Here is a 22,758-nt window from a genome sequence, read left to right on the forward strand (position 1 = left end):
ACAAATATTTTACAAAACCAAAGTTTTCAAACCAAAATTTTAAGCTGGTATACATATACACGGTAAGTAAAAAGAGCTTTTAAAAAATAAGTTTGCATCACCTTATATTTAAGGGAATAGGTTTAAGATCTTACCACTTAAGCAGCCGCCTGGTATTCCGAAGTTTTTGATTTGTGAAAAACCTGTAAAGAAAGAATTGAAAATTACGAAGTTATTAGTACGTCAAAATCTTGAGAAAGAGAACATAATAACATAAGGTTGAAGAAAATGTAATCGACCTAACTACAGCACACTGAAAGAAATCGTGCTAGTAAAATCAACAGGTCAGTTCTGTTGTTCTTGACTTAACGGAGATTCGGTGAAATTGATCGAATTACAGGTAATTCGGCCGAGTTCTTTGTCAAGCGAACAAATTAGTTTAGTCATTTTAACAGAAGAGAAATTGTCGCTCTTAAGTTAACAAAATTCTGTAAAATTGACAGATTCCTAATCAATCAAACTGATTTTTCTGTTAACACAACTGATCTTACAGGTCATTTCAACAGTCAATGCATGCGCAAATGTCAAAGAGAATTTTACGCTCACTGCGCTCTCTACTTTGTACTTATGACGATGGTACCACTTGTTTAAAAAAAACCAAAATGAGAAAACCACCAAATCGAAAAAACACACAAATTGGGAAAACAGCAAAAAACTAGTTTTTCAGTTATCAATACAAAACAAACAAAACTTTAATGTGCATAACACTGCAAAAAATTATGCTATACCGGAACACCTATTTATCGGGTACAATTTTGCAACTTCTCCACCAAGCGAAATGCAAAATTGCGCCCTCTTGTTGCAAAAGTTTTGTTTGAACGAACAGGATTTTTCCAAAGTTAGTAACATTTTGTTCAATTTTAACGAATTTTCACTCACGGGAACGAATCTAATAAGATAATAAAAAACATACTTTTTTAATGTTGATGTTTCCGACAGCATAAACTTTGAGTTGTTTTGTAATCGTTTCAAAATAAAGTGTTACGAGAATTAAACTTGCCGAATGACATATACTCCAATGGTGAACTACCTTCCAGCGATTTCATTCTTTACTTTTCTATAGCTTACAAGTTCTCTATTTAAAATGTTATGTCAAACATTTATAATACAAGTTTCGTTCGAAAAAATCACGTGTGGCAACTCTACATGCGAGAGAAGAAATTGAGAATAAGCATTAAAGTGACGCGCGGCGAAGTTCAAAACTATAAATTAAATAAATTATAAAAAATAAAATTTGGTGAAAGTGCGTTTAATAAAACAAATTAATAAAGTGTATAATGTTTAATTGTAAAGTTGAAATAAAGTTCTTTAAACCGACGCCAATGTGGTTTAACAAACGGTACATGCTCTTATTTTCGCTAGAGCATGTACTAACGCGTGTGTGAATATGTATGTAGCATATCTACATAAATATATGTATGTAGCAAGCATGCGTATTTATGTATTCACATATTTACGTATATATATGGCAACATACTTTGTTACAAAGCTTTCGATGGTGATTCAGAACCAGTTTTGTTTATTTGAATGCAGATTCAAGTTATTATTATTTTAATTAATATTATTAAATATAGCACTAAAATCATTAGTAATGAAATTTACTTATGTGTAATTTATACAAATAAAAAAAACTACGTAAGTTTAAAAATATATTTATCCGGCTTTTATATGAACAGAAAACTCTGTTGATGTAAAAGTTTACGCTATTAATCTAGAAAAAAACAGAAATATCTGTTATTTCAATAGATTTCACTGTCAGTGTCATTTCGACAATAAACACTGTTAATTTAACAGTTTACGCTGGTTATTTCGAATGAACAGATATCCCTTTCATATTAACAGTTTAGATTGTTATTCTTAGAGCGACAGTAATAATTGGTAATTTAACAAAACTATGGGTAAAGTATAATGAAACAACTTTTTTTGTTTATTTGACTACTAAAACGGTCAATTACGAACCAACGATTTGTGCGCAGTTGATTCAACATCTTGTTGCGATGGATAAAAAGTGAACGAAATTTCGGTTGAATTGACCCATATTTCGGTTGATTTTACCAGTCTTTTTCTTTCAGTGTACTTAGTTTGAAGTTTAGAATTTGCATGTTGTTGTTGTTGAAAAACTTTCGGTGTAGTTTGGTGTTGTTTTGATATGAAAATCAACCCTAATTTGTTCAGTGATTAAATCTAAAGTACATACTGGACATCAGTACCGACACCGAGCAGAACAAAGTCAGCTTTTTTTCAATCTCAAGTGCGTGCTTGAAATATGCAAAGCTTAATTTAGAAATGAAATAACACATGCATATCAGGGTGGGTCACAAGGGGGATTTGATTAACCATTTCTTTGCGTTATGAAAAATTAATGCATCTGCTGCAAAGAAAAAATCATATTCTCAGCCCCGTCTAATGTACGCCCGCAAAAAATTGTTTTGAAAATAAAAAACGTGCTTATTAATATTTTGTATAAAAGTGTAGACACACTTGCGTAATTCACACCTTTTACAAATGAATCAGTTTTACACGCACACGTTTTCCAATTTTTTTTAGGTGTAAAATTTCAAACAATTAATAAAGAGCGAAGTTGAGAATCTTTGAAAAAATCGTATACGTAGTTGGATAGGGAGATTAAGAGGTAGGGGTCGAAGAAGATAGAGAGGTAAAGAGATCTACACTGGAGCAGAGAGACGGAGAGGAACTTCTACTTGGATATGAGAGTCACATGTTCAGGGACAAAGAAAGGGACAGGCACAGGGAAAGACATGTGCATAGAGGTAGGCAAAGGGAAAGGTGGTGATAGGGATATGTGAAGAGAGGCTCAGAGGAAAAAGGAGATGAGAAAGTGTAGAGACGTAAAGTTAGAGGTGGAGGGAAATTTAGAGGTATAAGAATAAAGTAACGAAAAAAGGAAAGCGGAGGTTTCTCCCACTCTGTCTCTCCTCCATCTTCTTCAACGGGAAAATTGTACCTGTGGTTTTGACTGTTAATGTCATTGCCCTTACCGTTTTTGTTGATTTATTGTTCTTAATAACCGTAAAGGTTTTGTTATTCTGTTGATCTTGTTGATCTTTCCGTCCCTGTTACTCTTGAAGTTCTTCTCATTCTCATCTTTCTTGGTCTTCACGTTTTTCTTTTTGTTTACGCGTTATGTTGTTGTTGTTGTTGTAGCAGTGCTTCGCCGCATTCATTAGGTGCGACCGCTCAGAAATTGTCACCAATATCCTCTGACGGGAGTTGAAGCAAACAGAGAGATAGAGAGGAGTGTTAGAGGCGTTGGGTCCATATTGCAATTGGAAATATGGTCGGTGTCATGTGGGGACACGTTGCAAGCAGCAAATACATTATGTATGTCGAGGTGGATTCTGGATAGGTAAGAGTTTAACCTATTACAATATCTAGACCGAAGTTGAGGTAGTGTGACACGCATCTCCCTAGGGAGATTGCTTCCTCTTCTGCGAGGTCTTTAAGAACGGGGCAGACCGGGTCTGGTATAGAGGTTCGACGCCTTTTTGTGGCCCCTTTATGCCTTTCTTCCACATACGGCTCGGTTTTCAGGTGCCGTAATTCCTCATTATACTTTCGGAGATAACTTCTTAGGTCCCTCGGAGGAGGGGCCTCTCCAATCAGATGTCTGTTAGAATGCCCAGGTTAGGAGATAGGGGAGATATCGAACGATAGTATTCTCCTACGTTAGCTGGTTTCCCAGGCTTTAGTAGCGGTACAACCTTCGTCATTTTCCATTTTTCGGGGAGGACGAAGGTGGACATGCGCTAGAGAATTGAATTCGTTTTTAAGCATCGGCCTGGCTATACTGTCTGAGCCTACTGGTTTAGATGGTTTAGCATGAACGATGGTATTTTCAATCTCTTTGGCAGTGAGGGTAATAGGGGACACACCATGTTTATACTATTGTTCGCGTCTATTCTCGGTTTCTCCTTTTTTTTCTTTCTAGCCCCTCTTCCCTCTCCTTCGTCTTCTTTCATTCCACGCTAATTATTGGTCTTATTCACTCTAAAAGCGATTTGGTTCCTTTTCCTCCCCTTTTTTTTCTTCGAACAGACACTCGAAAAATCAGATTATTTGCCGAGGTCTAAAGTGTGACACTAAAAAATTGAATTTTCTGACGAGATTAAAGGGGAAGTGTAGCGCAACCATTCCAAGGGGATGCCAGCGCAATATATAGCTTCAACCTCACCTACCTGTGGCGAATCCTGTTTCTTCAACAGCCGAGACTCTGGCCACCCCAAGTTCCTCATGGATCTAGGAGGTGTGGAGTGGGATGGCCTAGAAGGTTTCATGTGGTCATACCAAATCGTTACTGCAACGTACCGGATATGCACGCGGCAAAGGACAATCAATCGACAGCGATAGCACTCCGCAGGGCCTTCGGGGAGTGTCCTTATCGTTACAAAAAATATAATAAAAACAATTTTGCGAAATCCAATGATCTTCGAAAAACAAAACTACATGGGGTCCTCGGCTTTTATAATTTCCCGATCTACAGGTTGAAATTTGCCTTGAACTCTCTTTATCTGTAGCTTGCCTGGCTGAGCAGCATGTGAGAAATGTGATGAGCGTTCTTCAAGCGTGTTCTGAAATAAGGCGTTACCCAAATGTAAGATAGGGTTAGGTTCGGTTAGGTAAGGTTGAACTAGACAGTCAATAAAGACCTCACATAGACTAAATGTGTCTACAATGTTACCAGAATTTGTTTGACGACCAAACGGAAAAGCCACAACTATGCACCATACTTCACTTATATAATAGCCGTGTTTTTTTTTTACATGTATATACATCTACATTTGCGGGTAAGAAAAACGCTTTATCATCACTTAGGTAATGTTTAGGAGACCCATCTAGCGGCAGTGGTTAAATAACTAGCTACAGAACGGGTTGTACCGAATAGCGGAGACACGCGCCTCTCTCTATTGGCCATAGTGTATAAACTATAGCTGAATCGGTTGCGGTGAATAGTGAACACACACCATTTGTAGAGGTAAAACAGAGAACCACATTTCAGTTGGATCTGAGTATAATACGTATTGACATTTAGGAGTATTAATTTTCTGCGCAGCAATTTCATAAGTGTAGATAAACTTACGCACTTGGCAGTCCATATAAAGTTTAAGTGCATATGTATATAGATGTAAAAAAAAACACAGCTAATAAGTCCTTCCTCTTGTCAAATACTAGAAGTTTTGTAGGACCTAGCTTAATTGCTGCCTCGTGATCTGGCAACTCTGCCGCCCAGTGTAGCTGGAGCCTTGATCTCGTGAACGCAAGACACGTACAGAGAAGGTGCTCAACAGTTTCTTCCTGCAGCATGCTTTTCCTACATCTGCTGTTATTGGCAAGATCCAACATATACATCATGTGACGCCAAAAGGCAGTGTCCAGTTAGATATGGCATTCTTTTATCAAATTCTGAGCTGAGATAGGGGATTCTTTCAAAATATGCCAGTGCGTTTTCGAACTGGCAGCCAAGTTGAAGTGCTCTTTGCCACAGTGGTGGCTATTAACAAAGGATCAACACATCATAAATGCTTAGTTTAACAAAGCTTACGTCAATTTGCCGCTGTAAAAACACCTACCACAGTGTACTTCGGAGTGATCTCAAATTGTTATCCTGCTGACAACAGTAAAAAAGCTTTACGTATTTTAGTCAAATGTCCTTTACAGTACCGCTTGTTTTTACGATTGTATTATTGCTTAGAATACGCAATAGATGGCGCTGCCATTAGTAAAATTTACGGTAAAGCTTAAAACTCTGTATATAAAAAGCGCGACAACACATTTTTTAGTTACTTGCCTCGCTGTGCGACAATTTGGTTCTTTGTTCTTTTTTAACATTAAAATTTCATATATTTTAGCTCTCCATTCCGTCCGTTTGGTTTTTATTCCTTTCATCTTTTTCGACCCTCATCAAGCATTGTTTTGCATTAATCAATGTTTAATTAACTCGGCACTTACCCCAATAGTCTTTGTACCAGTAAGTAGTAAACAATTAACGGATAAGATGTTGAGCTCTTCAACTTGGAATGTGTTAAAAAATAAAGAGTAAAAAAAATTGAAGGAGTATCATATTTCATACAGTTGAAGCAAACGACAACGACCTATACAAATTTTATATAGTCTTAATCACGTTGGAGTGTAGCTTTAAGCGGTCCGATAAGATCAAGCCGTAAAAGTAGGAACTACAAAACAATATCTTGTGACTATCGATTGTGAAATAGTAAGCCATGAAATTAAGGTTAACAGAAACCCAAGGTCGCACTCAAATTTCAAATAATAGAGGAATAAACTGGAAGCCCTTAATGGAATAGAATTTGTAGCAACCTTCTCTTATGTTTGATTATCATCTGACCTTTTCTGAATAAACTGAATTAGAACTCAACTCTTTCTACTTAGTTCGCAAGGTTATGAGGCTAGTTTTTTTGCTGAATTTTTGTTAAGAAATTTTTTTGATGGAAATGCACTGAAGGATATTGCAACCATTGCAATTGACGGCCATACTTGATGCATTGAAGTTGCATCCAAACAAGGAGTACCTCGGGGTGGTGTGCTATCCCCATTTTTTGTTAATTTTTACATATCGATGTATGATCAGCACAAATGGTGCTCTAAGAACAACGTTTAGCGAAGCTCTTCAGATTATTCTCGGCATCCTCCCATTCGATCTAGATGATTATCGAGCAGCGGTAAAGTCAGCCCTGCGTTTAACAGAGTTGTCTAATTGGAACAGTAATACGACAGGACACTCTGATATACTAAACAAAGATAGCTTTCTTCCTCATAGTCTCAGATCGCTGTGCGACCACAACAGATGCGGAAAGCAAATTTAGATGATTGGGCGTAGTCGGATAGGTACGTCGTTGTTGACGTCAGCATTTCCATGAACACCGATGGTTTTAAGCTAAACAAAAGAGTTGGAGGTGCCGTATATTAAAGGGACCTAGATCTTCAACTGTCCTTCAGACTATCTGATCAATGAAGTGTCTTCCAGGCAGAAGTGCCCGCATTACAGAAGGACACGCAATATCGGCAACGAAATTTTTATTTTTAGCGATGATCAGACTGCCATCAAATCCCTTGGCTATTACTCATTCATTGGCGGCCTCCGTGGTGTGATGGTAGCGTGCTCCGCCTATCACAACGCATGCCCTGGGTTCAACTCCCGGGCAAGGCAACATCAAAATTTTAGAAATAAGGTTTTTCAATTAGAAGAAAATTTGTCTAAGCGGGGTCGCCCCTCGGCAGTGACTGGCAAGCGCTCCGAGTGTATTTCTGCCTTGAAAAGCTCTCAGTGAAAACTCATCTGGCTTGCAGATGCCGTTCGGAGTCGGCATAAAACATGTAGGTCCCGTCCGGCCAATTTGTAGGGAAAATCAAGAGGAGCACGACGCAAATTGGAAGAGAAGCTCGGCCTTAGATCTCTTCGGAGGTTATCGCGCCTTACATTTATTTTTATTATTTATTACTCGTTCATTTCTGAGCTAATACAAAAGTGTGTCCGATCTCTACAAGAGATGGCTCAACAGAACCGCGTAAACCTCACATGGGTTCTGGGGCACAGGGACATCGAAACTGTATTGCAGATGAACTCGCTAGGCAGGATACGACCAGACAGTTTCTTTCTGACCAGGAACGCTTAGGTATGCCTCTTGCCACTTGCAAGCTACAAGGGTACACATTAGACTGGGTCGATTTATTAACCTATATCGCGCCATCGATTTTTCGATAGGATTTGGGCTCAGGAAAAAAAGTTCCACTACGTATACCCAAAAAGATAATTTTCGAGCCTGCAAAAAAAATGGAATTTTTCGACCAAAAAACTCCCCAAAACCCAAAAAATAGTTTTTCTTTTCAAAAAACCGTTGTAAAAACGTAGGCGATAACAGCTTTTGAAAAAAATATTTCTTGGGTCTTGGGGAGTGTTTTGGTCGAAAAATTGCATTTTTTTTGCAGGCTCGAAAGTTATTTTTTTGGGTATGCGTAGTGGAACTTTTTTTTTCCTGAGCCCAAATCCTATCGAAAAATCGATGGCGCGATATAGGTTAACTTTCTTCCATACAAATCGACCCAGATTAGTATACATACCGTCAAGTCGACAAAATATGGCTACAAACACCGGAATGTCGGCCAAAATGGGATCTTAAAAGATCCGGTCACGTTTACACCCAAAGTAGGGATACAATTTCCACACTTGCAGGATTACTAACTGGACATTGCTTTATTGGTAGTTGGGTGTGTTTTATTATCATTGCTGCAGAAGCTGAGATTATAAAGAGGAGGAATAGGTGGTTCGCCTTATCTGCAACTGGCCGACTCTAAGTGGCGCAAGGCAGCGCTTTTTTGGAGCTCTCTTTCTGGATCATCTGCGCCAGGTAGTGGAGTATGACATCAAGGACTTGGTAGCTTTTAACGAAGTGGTTCGATGAGGAAAGGTAATAATGTCTTTTCATGGTATCACAACGGGCCTGATGTCACTGACCTTCGGGTTGCCACTTCAACTTTACCTAACCTATAGAGCGAGGCACCCTTTTCCACCAGATGGAGTTACCATTGTTTCCTTTGCCAATTACGGCACGAAACAGGTCCTGGTCCTTCCATAGTTGAGCTATGCTTTGCTTGTTTGCTACGCGTCTCCGATATAGTAGCCAAGCTTAAGACAAAGTGGATAAAGCTGCAGGCCTGTTAAAAAACCACTTCAAAACTGCAACGAGATATCTTCCTTATGGCGCCAGAACATCAGCAACACAGTGAGGAGAGTATATCCCTATGAAAGAGTGAAGAAATGCTTAACAAATAATTTCTGTTGAGTACCCACAAGCCTGGGCATCCTAAAAGACAACAACGTATTTGATGCGGGCCAATCTTTCACATGAGGAGACCTCTCCGCAAGCACTACCAAGAGATGTGGCACACTAGAACTGAGACGTTTGATCCAGACGAGCATAAAAACGCCCTTAGCATCATGCGCAAATTGTCGGCAAAGTCGTATGTCGATAAATACCCGGCGACGCCCATTCTCGGAGTCCAATACCCGGAACTCGCAATTGAGGAGAGAAGAGCAAATCTCAGAGAACAGTCGGACGTACCTTAAAACTCCATTCATGGATTTATCGTCTGTCTGAAACAACACATTTTGAAACTAACATGCGAGTTCTGTTAAAGGGTTTCTTTTAGTTGTTTTAACACCTATTTTTTGTGTCCTTTCAGTGTGAGTGACTTAAGCGTAATGTCTTCATTTATTAGCCTGCCATCGAAATTAACAAAAGAAGCATAGCATCTCCCGCCTTTGCTGTGCGATGCATTGTACTTTGTCGAATTGTATGCATCAACGCAGGGACGTAGCCAAGCAGTAACAGATGGAGGGGAGAATTTGTGTGTGTTTGCTCATAGTACGGAGCAATACAGAGGAGTGAATAGAGAGATCAACGGCCGTCAGCCTGCTTAGCAACGATAGCATACATCATGCAATGAATAAAATCCCAAAAGTTATTATGGCTAGGGCGTATTATAGGGATGGCGTTAGACGCCCTTGCTCAGAGAATATCCCTATCGACACTCCTCTTTTCAAGTTCTGAGTGGCAGGCAAAGAAATGCTTGGTCTCGCTTGATGAAGTCTCGCTTACATGAAGAAAAAATATCCATTTATTATAAAAACATATTTCGATATGTTATCGAAAAATATCGATTTGTTATCGAACGAATTTCTATTTTTATAGAAAATTTATCGATTTGCTATCGAAAAATATTGATTTTTTTTTGAAATTTATCGATTTTCTAAAAATATCGATAGCATTTTGATAGCAAATCGAAAGTTTTCGAAACCAATCGATATTTTTTCGATAAAAAAGCATTAAAAATCGAAATTTTTTCTATAAAAAAGCGAAAATTAATCGATTTTTTTTTATGAATCGAAATTTTTTCGAAAAAAATATGAAGTTTTCATCGAAGTGTTATCGATTTGATATCGAAAATAATCAATTTGTTATCGAAAACCTATTAATATTTTTGGGTAATAAATCGATAACTTTTTCGATAGCAGATTGATATTTATTTGATAAAATATCCATATGTTTTCGGTAACAAATCGATAATTTTCTACCTATAATTCTGCGATAACAGTTTTTATCGATAAAAAATCAATAATACGTCGATAACGCACCAATAACATGCCGATAACAAAGAAATAACAATAAAAGCTCGACAACTTTTTGTATACATAAATGAATGTTTTCCATAAGTCCCGAAATAATCGTTGACATACTGAGGAAATAGTTCAGAAATGATCACAAGCTAGTGCTGTAAATAATCCCGAAATGTTTTCTAGCACCTTTCCAGAATGATCTCGAATGTGTACCCAGAACAATCTCAACAAATCTAAAAGTAATCCCGAAATGATCTCAAAATAGTGCAAATCGATAACTTTTCGATAGCAGATTGATATTTTTTCGAAAAAATATTAATATATTTTGGAACGAATCTATAATTTTTGGATAAAAAACCCGATAACACATCCATAATTCACGAATTATGTACCGATAACACTGCGATAATATGTGCTATCGATAGCGCATCAATAACATGCCGATAACAAACAAATAATAATACAAGCCCGACAACTTTTCGTATTCATAAATGAATTTTCTCCTTTAGTTCCGCAATAATCCTCCACGTACTCCCGAAACAGTTTAGAAATGATCACCAGTTAGTGGTGTAAATAATCCCGAAATTTTTACTAGCACCTTTCGAGAATGATCTCGATTGTGTACCAAGAACAATCTCAGCAAATCTAAAACTAATCCCGAAATGATCTCAGGATCATAATGAAACCAATATTACTCCAAAAATGTATCGAAATGATTCCAAAATTATACCGGACAGTTACAGCAATAATTTTAAAATGTTCCTGGAAATATTCGCTGCGTGGCCCTAAAATATACTATCGATGCGAAGTAGGTGGTTCTGGTTTAATATTTGAGGAATAATAATAGTTTGCAGACCCTAATTATAACTGAGCAGGAGAGAGCTTTACAATTCCTGAAACCTGTTTCAGTCTCAAAAGAACAGTTTTAATATCTCACTGAGTATGCCATTTTTGTTCTTCGATGTCGGTATTAACACATCTTGTGTACCCCTTAAAGTGAAGTATAGTGCGGCCCTGTGTGCCTTGCAAAGTTACATCTAAGCTAGAGGATGACTGCACTGAAATCCTCAACGACCTGGTAGCCAAAGACAAGGTTTTTTTAGGATGGGTTCCCGGGCATCAGGGATATGAAGGTAATGAACATGCAGATTGCCTAGCAAAGCAGGGTGCTACAGCAGCATTCTATGGTCCAGAGCCTTTTTTTGTGGACTTACAAAAGCGCACACCAGGGAAAATATAAGTATTTGGGAAACTAAACAATTCAGACGTCACTGGATTGACTGCCCACCCAAAGACAGGCCAAACTGTTTATACTTCCGGCAACGAAAGTATAAGCCTAAGAACTCCCACTGGGTACTATACGGGACACTGTAGTCTACGATATCACCTAAGTAAGTTGAATCTATCCGATGCCCAAATTTGTCGTTTCTATGAGCTGGAGGATGAAACGCCGGTTTACATTCTCTGCGAATGCATCCCTCTGGCTAGGCAGAGACTCACCCATCTAGGTGGTGTGACTCTTAATCCTGATACATAATTAGGCTGACAGGTCATGCACAATAGATCTGCACAAAGGTCGCAGTTCTTCCAGGCCTAATAATAATAATACCCCCTAATGTTCCTTAGGGGAGTCAGTTGCCCCCTTTTCCGCATTCTGTACACGCTCATCCATCTTTGCTATAAACAGTCAGCCACTCGATGGACTTAACCGCTGCAGCGACAATAACTGTACATAAGTATGTAGTGTGACTCGTGTACAATAACAACAAAAAAAGCGTCACCTTCAATGCATTGTGCGCAACAAAGGACGCGGTATGACATTCGTTGGTTTTTTTTTTAAATTTTTTTTAAGTGTTTTTTTTTTTATTGAATTCTCAGAGCTACTTAAAAATATGTTGCATGCAACACCAACCAATAATACCCATACAAAAACAACACTATAACACCCATTCATTTAAAACAGAGCTTAGTCGTTATAGAGTCATATCGTACAGTCTCGAAGGCTATCAGTCAGTCGTTTCGAGTCAGTGACATATCAAAGCGAAATTAAATTTGACAGACAAGCGCGCTAATTTCGCGGTGACAATGTGCTAATATGTGTGTTTGTGTGCGCGTTTGTATTTGAGTGCAATATGCATGAGCTTTAAATTGTTGTCGCTTTATATGCCAATCTGTCGTGGCGATTCGATGAGGGTAATGCAAGGCTGCAATGTTTTGTATAACTTTGGAGTTTCACTCTTTTGTTTTGAAGCATTCGAATGTTTTATTTAAATGAAAAAAAATGTATAAAAACGAAACATAAAAGGGTTGCAAAAGTTTAAATGCTATTTAAACAGATTTTAGCTTTTTCGAACGATTTGAGTTTCCTTTTCCAAAAACAATATTTATGAGGTGTAAAGATAATTCTTAATTGCCACTTGTAGCCTTAGAGAATTTTTGCATGGTTTAATTTCTCCTCCATATTCTTAATTTTGTTTCAATATGTCGATATTTCTCTTCAGCCCTTTAAGAAACACTGTGAGGTTCTTACCAAATTGTCCTTTGTGCCCTCATTTCAAGCTTCGTCCCCTGCTCACTGTTGCATAGCTCTGTGGGGCGATTTGATCTTGACTTGTTGTTGGAACACTTAACTCTGCTCAACCGACATATCCATTTCTCAGTTGTCATCAAGTTCATCTAGTGGTAGACCCAGCAAACAAGCTATTTCGTAGACATGAGTTTGTTTGAAGATGTGGTTATCGCCGTCATCTCATCTCCCCGCTATCAACAAGCGCAAATACGCCGCTTGATACCACGACTCGTGAAGTAACCAATATAAAAATTGTAAGAAAGCAAGCGAATGTTTAAAATCCTCGGTGGAAGCTTCGATCCGGTACATCTAGGTTCTGGAAGCCGCCATTTCACTCAGCTTTGACAGTACTCGGATAAAAACTAAAAACTCCAAAGAACAGCAACCCTTTTCAGAGTGGCGAAATAAGGCCTTACATTAATCCCAGGGACCTCCTTAGCTCCAGGGACATCAAGAGACAATCAACGCGTGCTAGCTAATTGGACCTCTTCTTTTCCTGTAGGTAAAGATGCTTCGGCACCCAGATTAGAGCAATGATAAGTTGACTAGCCAAGTTTGTATCCCACGTTCTATACTGACAAAACACAACTTCAGAGCACAAAAAGCCGTTTTGCTATCAGAGCAAATTAATAAGTAGTTACCAATACAATTTAAATTCAGTAAAACTTTACTTGGCTTCTGTATAGCGAAGATGTGGCCTTGAAAGAGGCCTGCTGAGTCCGAGGGTCGCAAATATGTACTTATATGTACTGTCGCAAATGTTTCCGAACCACTTCACCATTTTGTATCAGTCCGAGAAGGTTCCATCATCTTCCTATATGTTCTCGAGTTCATCATCTGCACTCAACCAGGTGTTTTTCGAACCCACCTGAATTCAAGAGAACGAAGTGATTCACAGATATTTTCTCAGTGCTCATATGCTGCGAATCCGGTAGAACTGTTAGGCTTTTGGGTTATCGCACACTAATTGTGTCCTAAAACAACCGAAAACAATTTACGACAAAATGAGGAGATTGTTTAAAAAAAGCGCCCTACATTTAGGGTGGTTGGCAGTCGTCTATAATGACGTGCCGAAACGACAGAGGTTTGGAAAAGTGTCGCTTTTGTGAGATGGATATTTTCAAAAGCTGAGCTATCAATCAGTCCATGGGAAAGAAGAGATCCCACAAAGCTAAGTAAAAGTACAATATGTACTTGTAAAGATCGATTTGAGATGCTAGAAGACTGACGACATTCCATACCAAAAAGTGGTATGCAGCAGCGGATACGGCGAAACTAACAAAGTACAACTGTAGGCGCTGAAACAATACAGCTACCACAGCGTCGATTAAATAGCGGCAACAACTTGAGTACAGGGGTTTAGTACCGCATGTCTCTTGCTGGAAGCAATCGGGACAAAGGTAAAGACATGCTGATAGTTATTTATCAAGCAGAGTGCTACGCGTCTCCGATATGGTCGTTGAGCTTAAAAGAAGCAAACTGGAGAAACCTGCAGGCAAGTCAAGATAGCGCGTTCAGAATTGTTACGAGATGTCTCTTTATTTCTGTGGTGCTATTCAAAAACGACCACGAGAAGTTGATAAGGCGCCAGCATCAACTTCTAGGTAAAATATGGTGTGACAAGAGCATGCTCGACGATTGAAATCTAAGTGCTCTGATCACAGTCCCCTAGAAGGGGATCCTGCAAACTGAGTCAATTATCACGGAATCAGAATTCTTAGTATCGCATATTAGGTCCTGTCAAGCGAGTATTTTACGAAAGATTGACGCCTACCGTGAATGGGCTTATTATACCTTATCAGTACGGCTTCAGACCTGATAAGCCTTCCATAGACCATATATTTACTGTGCGCTAAATCTTAAAAAAAACTCATACAAAGGATTGACACACATCACCTGTTCGTCGATTTCAAAGCCCCCTTCGACAACACGAAAGGGAGCTGCTATGATTGAATTCGATTTCCCTGCAAAGCTTATACGGCTGTGCAAAATGATTTTGAGCACCGCCATCAGTCCTCTCCCGCCAAACGAAGATCATGCTCTACAAGTCACTTATTGTACCCGTCCTGATATATGGTGCAGGCACATGGGCACTGACAACATCTGATAAGGCGGCTTTGGGAGTGTTAGAGTCTTAAGATTTACGGACCTTTACGCATTAGCCACAGCGGCTACTGAAGAAGATTGGTAGTCCTGCGAATTAAATAACAGCGGCTACGCTGGCTAGGTCATCTTATGCGAATGAAAGATGATGCTCAGGCCCTCGCCCCAGGACCAGGTGGAAAACGGTTTGAAATCCCTTGTTTTTACCAAATGGCGTTAGTTAGCCCAGCGATAAAGCGACTGGCGTGACATGAGGGCGGCCAAACACTAGAAATACAAAAACAGTAGCAAAAAACACCGCAAAATGAAGTGTTACTCTCAAGTGAACCAAAGTATACGACATCTTCACAAGCTCAGCAGAAAACCTAAATCCATTGCACAAGTGTCTTATTTTGCATAACTGACCGTTTAAGCAGCCAAAACCTACAGGGGAGTAAGTTAAATATTATAAAAACAATTAAGGAACGCTAAGTTCGGATGTAACCGAACATTACATACTCAGCTGCCAAATTAATCGAAAATAATCGATTAAAGTAATATTTATGACAAAACTTTTAAATGGATCAATTTCAAGCCCATTCCCTCTGAATGAAGTGAGCTTTTGTAATCCCTCTCGGTGTTTATGCCAACATTAATACTCTCACTCAAAGACATTTGATAGCTCGGACTCCCTTTTTTCTATAGAAAAGACTGATCTCACCACTCTTAATAATTAATGTATAAAACAATTGCTTCTGTTCTCTTTAAGCATTACGCTTGGCTGATGATATCTCTTCTGTAGCTGAGCAGTCTCAGATCTCGACGCTTGACAAACCGCTGTCCATCAAAGACTCGGCAAAAAAACAACAACAAAAAAAAAGTTATGATATATATATATATGTAAATCGATCGCGTTTACAGGATTAGCCTGGTTTCATTGGGCCACTTAAAAAAAAAGTCAACCCAACTACCAAGTTTCATCGCTTTATCCGTCTTTGGTAATGAATTATCGCACTCTTTCGGTTTTTCCAAAATTTCGACATCGAAAAAGTGGCCGTGGTTATAGTCCGATTTCGTTCATTTTAAATAGCGATCTGAGATGACTACCAAGGAACTTATATACCAAATTTCATTAAGATATCTAAATTTACTCAAGTTATCGTGCTTACGGACAAACGGACGGACGGACGGACATGGCTAATTTAATTTCTTTTTTCGCCCAGATCATTTTGATATATAGAAGTCTATATCTATCTCGATTAGTTTATTCCATTACGGGGTACCGTTATGCGAACAAAATTAGTATACTCTGTGAGCTCTGCTCAGCAGAGTATAAGAACAACTGACGAGATGGCTAATGCTAATGAACTGATGAAGTAGGGCGAGCCGTGACTGAACGCGTAGATGGATGGACAATGGCGTTGCTTGGAGTTGAGTTTATAAAATTATAAAATCCGATGATAGTGATGAGAATCACGTACACTGGGGTTAAAATTTGTAATATGTGGGCAAAAATAGAAGGTAGTGTGGTTAAGAATTGCTTCATCTCAATCAAATTTGAGACAAGAAAAGTGACAGTTTATAACACCGGCATGAGTCTGTTTTTATACACAAAAATCTAGAGGAGTTTCTATACCAAAAAGCGCCAGGAGACGAAAGTTCCGGGTATTAAAGCAATATCGACAGACAATCCCTTTAAAGGTCTACTCCATCAGGGCCGCAGTGATATGGTAATAGTATTGTGGCGAATGTTGACATCACTATGCTGTTAGTAAATAATCACAACAACGAAAACGGCTTATTTACAAGGCAACGAAGAATATTCTACACACATAGTCAGCAGCTCGAAGTGAAGAGATATCTCACATACACACATGTAGTAATCAGCTAAGAGAATAAGTTGTTACTCACACAACAACACTTCTATAAGGTGAAACGTCCAGACCTTAGGAGAAATATGCGAACAAGGCAACAGAGGGTATAATAGCAGCGCAAGCTAAGGAATGGCTAATCAGTTTGATTAAAACACGCTTTTGTGAAGTACGTGATATTGAAGTATAATTTTACTACTCCCAAAGTTACCTAAATAAAGACCATTTTGCAATACTGAATATTAGAGTTATTTATTCGACAGTTCAGCGATTCGAACGTTAGCAGAAGGTGCATATTTATCAGGTACTCCCAAAATTCGTTACAGTATGTTTGCCTACCGTACCAAATGTCGCTGCAACAATACAGCAGCCTTTTACAACTGACATCATTCTTGGAGTTCGTAGAGATATTTCGCTATATGAAAAAGTTGAGTTGATTTTACTTTAAAATTGTGCACAGAGTTTCTTTAAACTATTCTTCTTTCAACAATCTACATAAAACTGCCTCTGAACATAGAAAATGGGTTTGATTTTTCGTCATAAACTTTTTGTCCTCAATTTAGTTAGTATACGAATGAGTTAAGTAAGGTTAAAAGGACTGGCCAATTGGCCCATTTTAACGCCCTAAACGAGATTAACGACCGTCTTAACTTAGAGCTTAGAAACCTCCACGAGATTATTTAAAAACGGTTGATCGAGAGAAAATGATGCACAATCCTCCTCTATACGTCTGCAGCTGCGTCAGTAATCGAAAGTTTCACTGCCCATCCAAGCTACGTGAGTAGTTGTCAACTACTGGGTCTTACAAGGGGCCAAAGCGCTGACTTATTCAGAGTCAACGGAGTGTTAGCGCGTCCTTTATCATAATTACGCCAAACCAATCAAAACGCTGACCAGAGCATATTTAGCCAGCTGATTTTGTTCGTGCTCTTACGGAAATTAAAAGTGGCCACAGGTATACCTATCGAGTCCTTTTTGGGAAGAATATAGGAGGCCGTACCACTCCTGGCCAGCTCATCAGCTATACAATTGCCTTTAATATCACTGTGTCCAGCTACCCATAAAGGCTAGTACCGAAGTCCTGGGCAATCTTTTTGAGCGCACTGCGCATTCAGTGATCGTCTTTGTGTTGTCAACACAAAAGTCCAAGGCCTTTAGCGCGGCATATCTGTCCGAGAGTATTATCATCCTTTTTCTGTCTTTAGGCACAGGTGCCAGATTATTCACACCACATGGTATTGTTAACATATGCGCTTTATTAACACTGCAATGGGAAGCGGGAAGGAGATATCTAGTCCCAGATCCGTTGAAAGGATATCACCTGAGCCTACGGCAGTTTACAAATATAACCCTTAACCGTGGTTTGATTGGTTCAGCAGTGTGTTACATTTTGTCAGGGAGGGTACCATCAGGCCCCGCTGACTTATAGAGCTCAAAAGTCGATATGACGCAGCCTAGCTTCCTCTTGTATGTGATTTCTTTTATTAACTGTGGTTAGGGTGTCATTCCGCTGATTTCGATAGTAGGCACATTCTCACATGCTGGAAAGTGTGTATCTAAAGGCAGGTTCATAGTTTCAGTGCTAGAAACACCCTGTCTACTATTCACCTGCTAGACGCAACTTATCGGGAGGCAGCAGATGTAGATTCAACCTCGCTATAGAAGTTTGCCCAAGAAGAGCACTGCCCCTCTCGGATAGTTTTTATATTTGGCTGAGCAGAGCTCACAGAGTATATTAATTTTGTTCGCATAACGGTACCCCGTAACGGCATAAGCTAATCGAGATAGATATAGACTTCTATATATCAAAATGATCTGGGTGAAAAAAGAAATTTATTTGGCCCTGTCCGCCCGTCCGTCCGTCTGTACGTAAACACGATAACTTGAGTAAATTCTGAGGTATCTTAATGAAATTTGGTATATAAGTCCCTGGGAACTCATCTCAGATCACTTTTTAAAAGAAACGAAATCAGACTATATTCGCGCCCACTTTTTCGATATCGAAAATTTCGAAAAACCGAAAATGTACGATAATTCATTACCAAAAACGGATAAAGCGATGAAACCTGGTAGGTGGGTTGACAATGGACAATGGGCGTGGCACCGCCCACTTTTAAATGAAGGTAATTTAAAAGTTTTGCAAGCTGTAATGTTCGGTTACACCCGAACTCAGCCTTCCTTACTTGTTTTGTATGAATTTAGCTAAGTTTTGTAAAGTGCTCACGATGTTTTGTATCCGTCGCGCTTATCTTTGTTAAAAGCCTCTCTAAACGTTTTCCCAAGTTTATCCATGTAAGACGACCATCAAGGTGGCTTATGCGTTCTTTTATTTTCTTAATCGGGCAAGCCCTATCTAAAGCAGATAATATAATGTATGAAGCTATCTTCTGATCAACATTGAGAAAAAGATACTTAATAAGGCATATTCTTATTTCCTGCCGAAACCTTCTAGAGAGTCTTGCTTTCTAAGACAAAATTTCAAAAATAAGACACACACTTATATATATCTGCACATAATCAAGAACGTAAGCGTACTTATCGTCATCATTACGAACTTGTTGACGTTGTTTTAAGCACTACGAGTATTGTTGATTTAACAGTCGGTTAAATTCTGCCTTAGCAGTAGCCCCTCCCTGTACGGCAAGTAGTGTTGCAAGTAATTAGCGTACAAATGGATTAATCGGATTTCAATTTGAGTCACTCAACGCCAAGTGAACTTGGAAGAAGCGCCAAAAGCCTCTTTCTACTTTATTCTGTGCTGTTTGTTATTCTTTTTTGTCATCTTTGTTGTTTTTGTAATTGAGTGTTTTTTCTACATCCGTTAATTTGCTGCTTTTGTTAGTGATTTTTTATCTTTGTATTTCCACTTTAATACTTCAAGCGTTTTGTTGAATATATTCAACTTTGTCACCTCATTTAAAATGGAATATGACTGAGCGTTTGTCTCCTTCAAGTTTACCTCAGAGTAACACTATGGGGCATATTGCAGAAATTTGAATCAAAAGCTAGGCGTAAAAAAACTTTAATTAAAATAAAAAAAAATGGGAATTTGTGCGTAAGTTAAAGAGTTTTACAATATTTCAGAATTGCAAAAAAAAAACATATTACAAAACTTTTTCAGAACTTTTTTGAAAATATTCTGAAATTTTTTAGGTATGCAGTTTTACCATAGGTACATACATTTTCAGTACAGCAAAGCGCAAGTTTGAAGTGTATAGGACTTGCCATTGATTTTTTTTAATTAAACAGTTCTGAAATGTTTTTTTTTGCAATTTTTTAACTTCCGCTTAAAGGTTGAAACTATTTCAACACATTTGAAATCAGCAGCTTAAAAACTGTAGAAAATCAAAATTCAGAGTGGAGCGATCATCAGCTGTCTGTTTCATGAGCAGCTTTTCGACGACAAACTTTGCCTGTGTCACTGCGCGCAACTCCTTTGCTGCACAGAGACGTGTACGTTTCTTGGCTACCACAACGTAGTGGTTCGCAGAGTGCGCACGTCCATGCTCTGTTTCGATTCCGACGTGATCGATTTGGTTTCGTGTTCTACGCACACAAGAATGTCAAGTAGCTGGAACCTGATAATGCAGATGACTTTATTTCGAGCACGGCGTAGTCAATCAGCCTCAACCTGTTGGGAGATGTTACATTGTGGAGGCTAAATTTTTCAGCTGCAGGACCAAAGGCCTTTTGCTTATCCACCCTCGCATTAAAGTCGCCCATCATGATTTTAATAAAATCGCAGTCACAATCATCGAATGTCTTTTCTAGCATCGCATAGAAGAAGTCCTAGTCCTTTTCGTCCGCATCGTCTATAAGTCCCAACCATAAATCCAACAGTTTGGCTACGAGTTTTGCATATTGTCCCCACGTTTGCCACTGTAGTAGACGTCGCAAGGCCCTATAGTTCTTCAGCTCTGCCCCGTCCATCGTGCTTCCTGTATGGCACCAATGTTGGCCTTTGCCTTGAAAAGGACATCAAATGAAACAGTCGGGCATCGTACATGCCAGGTACATGCCCTCACGTCCTGGTCCTTAAAATCACAGTCCGTTAAACGCTTGCCGTGGTCTTCATCAAAAAAAGAGTTATCACAAGAGCCTGGCTCATATTTGTTTAAGCCTAGCGCACAACCCAGAAACCGGATTTGCATTTTAGTCGCCTTTTATGACAGGCATACCTACTTCGGGTATATCTAAGCCATCATAGCCCGCAGGGGTGCAAACAGTTGCCAATATATTTCATTTTGTTATAAGTTTTCTTCAAAATACCCCATAGTGCGACCCTCCAATTCTCACTCACCTTCATCAGCGCTCTCGGGCTTTAAAAAAACACAGTAGCATATAATCAGCTGTTTTTTCTGCTTCTTCCCATTTTAGTTTTTGTTGCTGCTTGTACTTCTTTTTATTTCATGTTTTTTCATTTATGTTATTGTTGGCTCATAACTTCCGTTAAATTTTGTTGATTTTTTAACTTTATTTCGGCTATTTAAGTAATTGTGATATTATTTGCTCATATTCACTCTGATTCAGCGCTAATTTCCTGTTTAACTCATTTATGCAAATCATTGCTTACAATTATTTTTGATGGTTTCCAATATCAAAGCAATCTTTGGTGACATTTTAGGTGGAACGTGTTTAGCTTTGATACAATTTTTTACTAAAAAATACTGATTGCAATTAGTTTTGTGAATGACTAATTCCAAGTTAGTTATTTTCGACTTATAGAGACTAGAAATCACCTTTGTGAGCTTAAATGAAATTTTTCAAGTGTGAGGGAAAGGAGAAAGGGGCTCTGAAACCAAAAATTTTACCTAGACTATCTTAACATTTGTTTAGTTAATTAATTTGATTTTGTGTATCCATAATTGGGCTAGGTTTCCACTTCCACTATCACAAAATTTTTAGTAGCTCCCAACAATGCTTAGAAGATGCCGTTGCCGAGTTGGAATGAAACATGGAAGTTCGCCACTAAATTTTTAGTGGCAGGTGGAATTGAAAATTTAGTGGACTGTGTCCAACTTTAAGTATTTCGCCAGCGAATTAGATGAATATTAGGGGAGATGTCGACACTCACTCAAACTGCAACTTTTGCAACTGTTTTTCAGAAAAGATCAATTATATTTTAGAGAAGCTCAATGAATATCAGATAATTTCAATCTTTTTTTTTAGAAAATTTCAATTTAATTTTAGAAAATGTCAATTGTACTTCAGACATTCCAATGGTTTTTCAGAAAACCTGATACTTATTCAGAAACCCGCAAATGTATATCAGAAGATGGAAAAAGTATTTCAGAAAAGGCCAATTGTATTTGAGAGCTCTGAGATGGTATTTCTATAAATCTCGAAAGTTTTTCAGAAACACAAAAGTAAAGAAAATTCAAGTTTTAATATAGCAAAAACTAATTTGTGGCTTGATCCGTGCTGTACAAATTTAAAATTTTTATGAAAATTTAATGGGGCGCTAGCGTTCGAGAACTCGGCCCCCTTTTAAATGAGATCGGTGATGTAAACACTGTTCGGGACGGGGTTAAATTAGACCGGGGATTCTTCTTGAATTCTGCGGAAAGCGAGAGGCGTGGAGGTGTCGAATTCCGAAGTCCTTCGAGGGTTCAACCGGTTGCTATAAGAAGGGGTTAATATACCTAACATCACTCCCTAACCCTTAGAAAAGTTGACACCCAATATATGCAAATTTATAATTCAAATACAAATTCCGCACTTACTCAGCTGGCATTCTAATCCAAAGTGGACGAGAGCTGTGGGATAGCAGAATGCGAAGCCACTATCAGCCGAACCGGTCAACAGGACTCGGTACCAGCCACTTGCCACAGCGACATCTGAAAGTCACTATGTAGCGCATTAGTGGGCTGGCCTAAACAAGCACATCAAGTGTGCTACCGACGAGAATGCATCGTGGCTCAGAAAGCAGTTGGCTGCAGATTCAATAACTCGCAGGGTTCAATAACTTTAAATGAAGTGGACGAATTTAGGTAACGTCTTTGTCTGTCAATGAGTTGTAAGAAGCCTAACAGATCTCGACTCCTTTA

The 22,758-nt window shown here is 38.7% G+C and overlaps 1 protein-coding gene across 1 annotated transcript in view; it reads right to left on the reverse strand.

Annotated features, from left to right (window-relative positions):
- Positions 1-22,758, reverse strand: part of Vsx2 (Visual system homeobox 2) — a 330,585-nt gene that overhangs the window by 302,982 nt on the left and 4,845 nt on the right. The window contains exon 2 of the mRNA XM_067779379.1: positions 135-182. Coding sequence (XP_067635480.1) covers positions 135-182 — 48 coding nt within the window. The remainder of the gene's footprint in view (positions 1-134; positions 183-22,758) is intronic.

Source organism: Eurosta solidaginis, chromosome 4, assembly GCF_040869045.1.
Source record: "Eurosta solidaginis isolate ZX-2024a chromosome 4, ASM4086904v1, whole genome shotgun sequence".
NCBI lineage: Eukaryota > Metazoa > Arthropoda > Insecta > Diptera > Tephritidae > Eurosta > Eurosta solidaginis.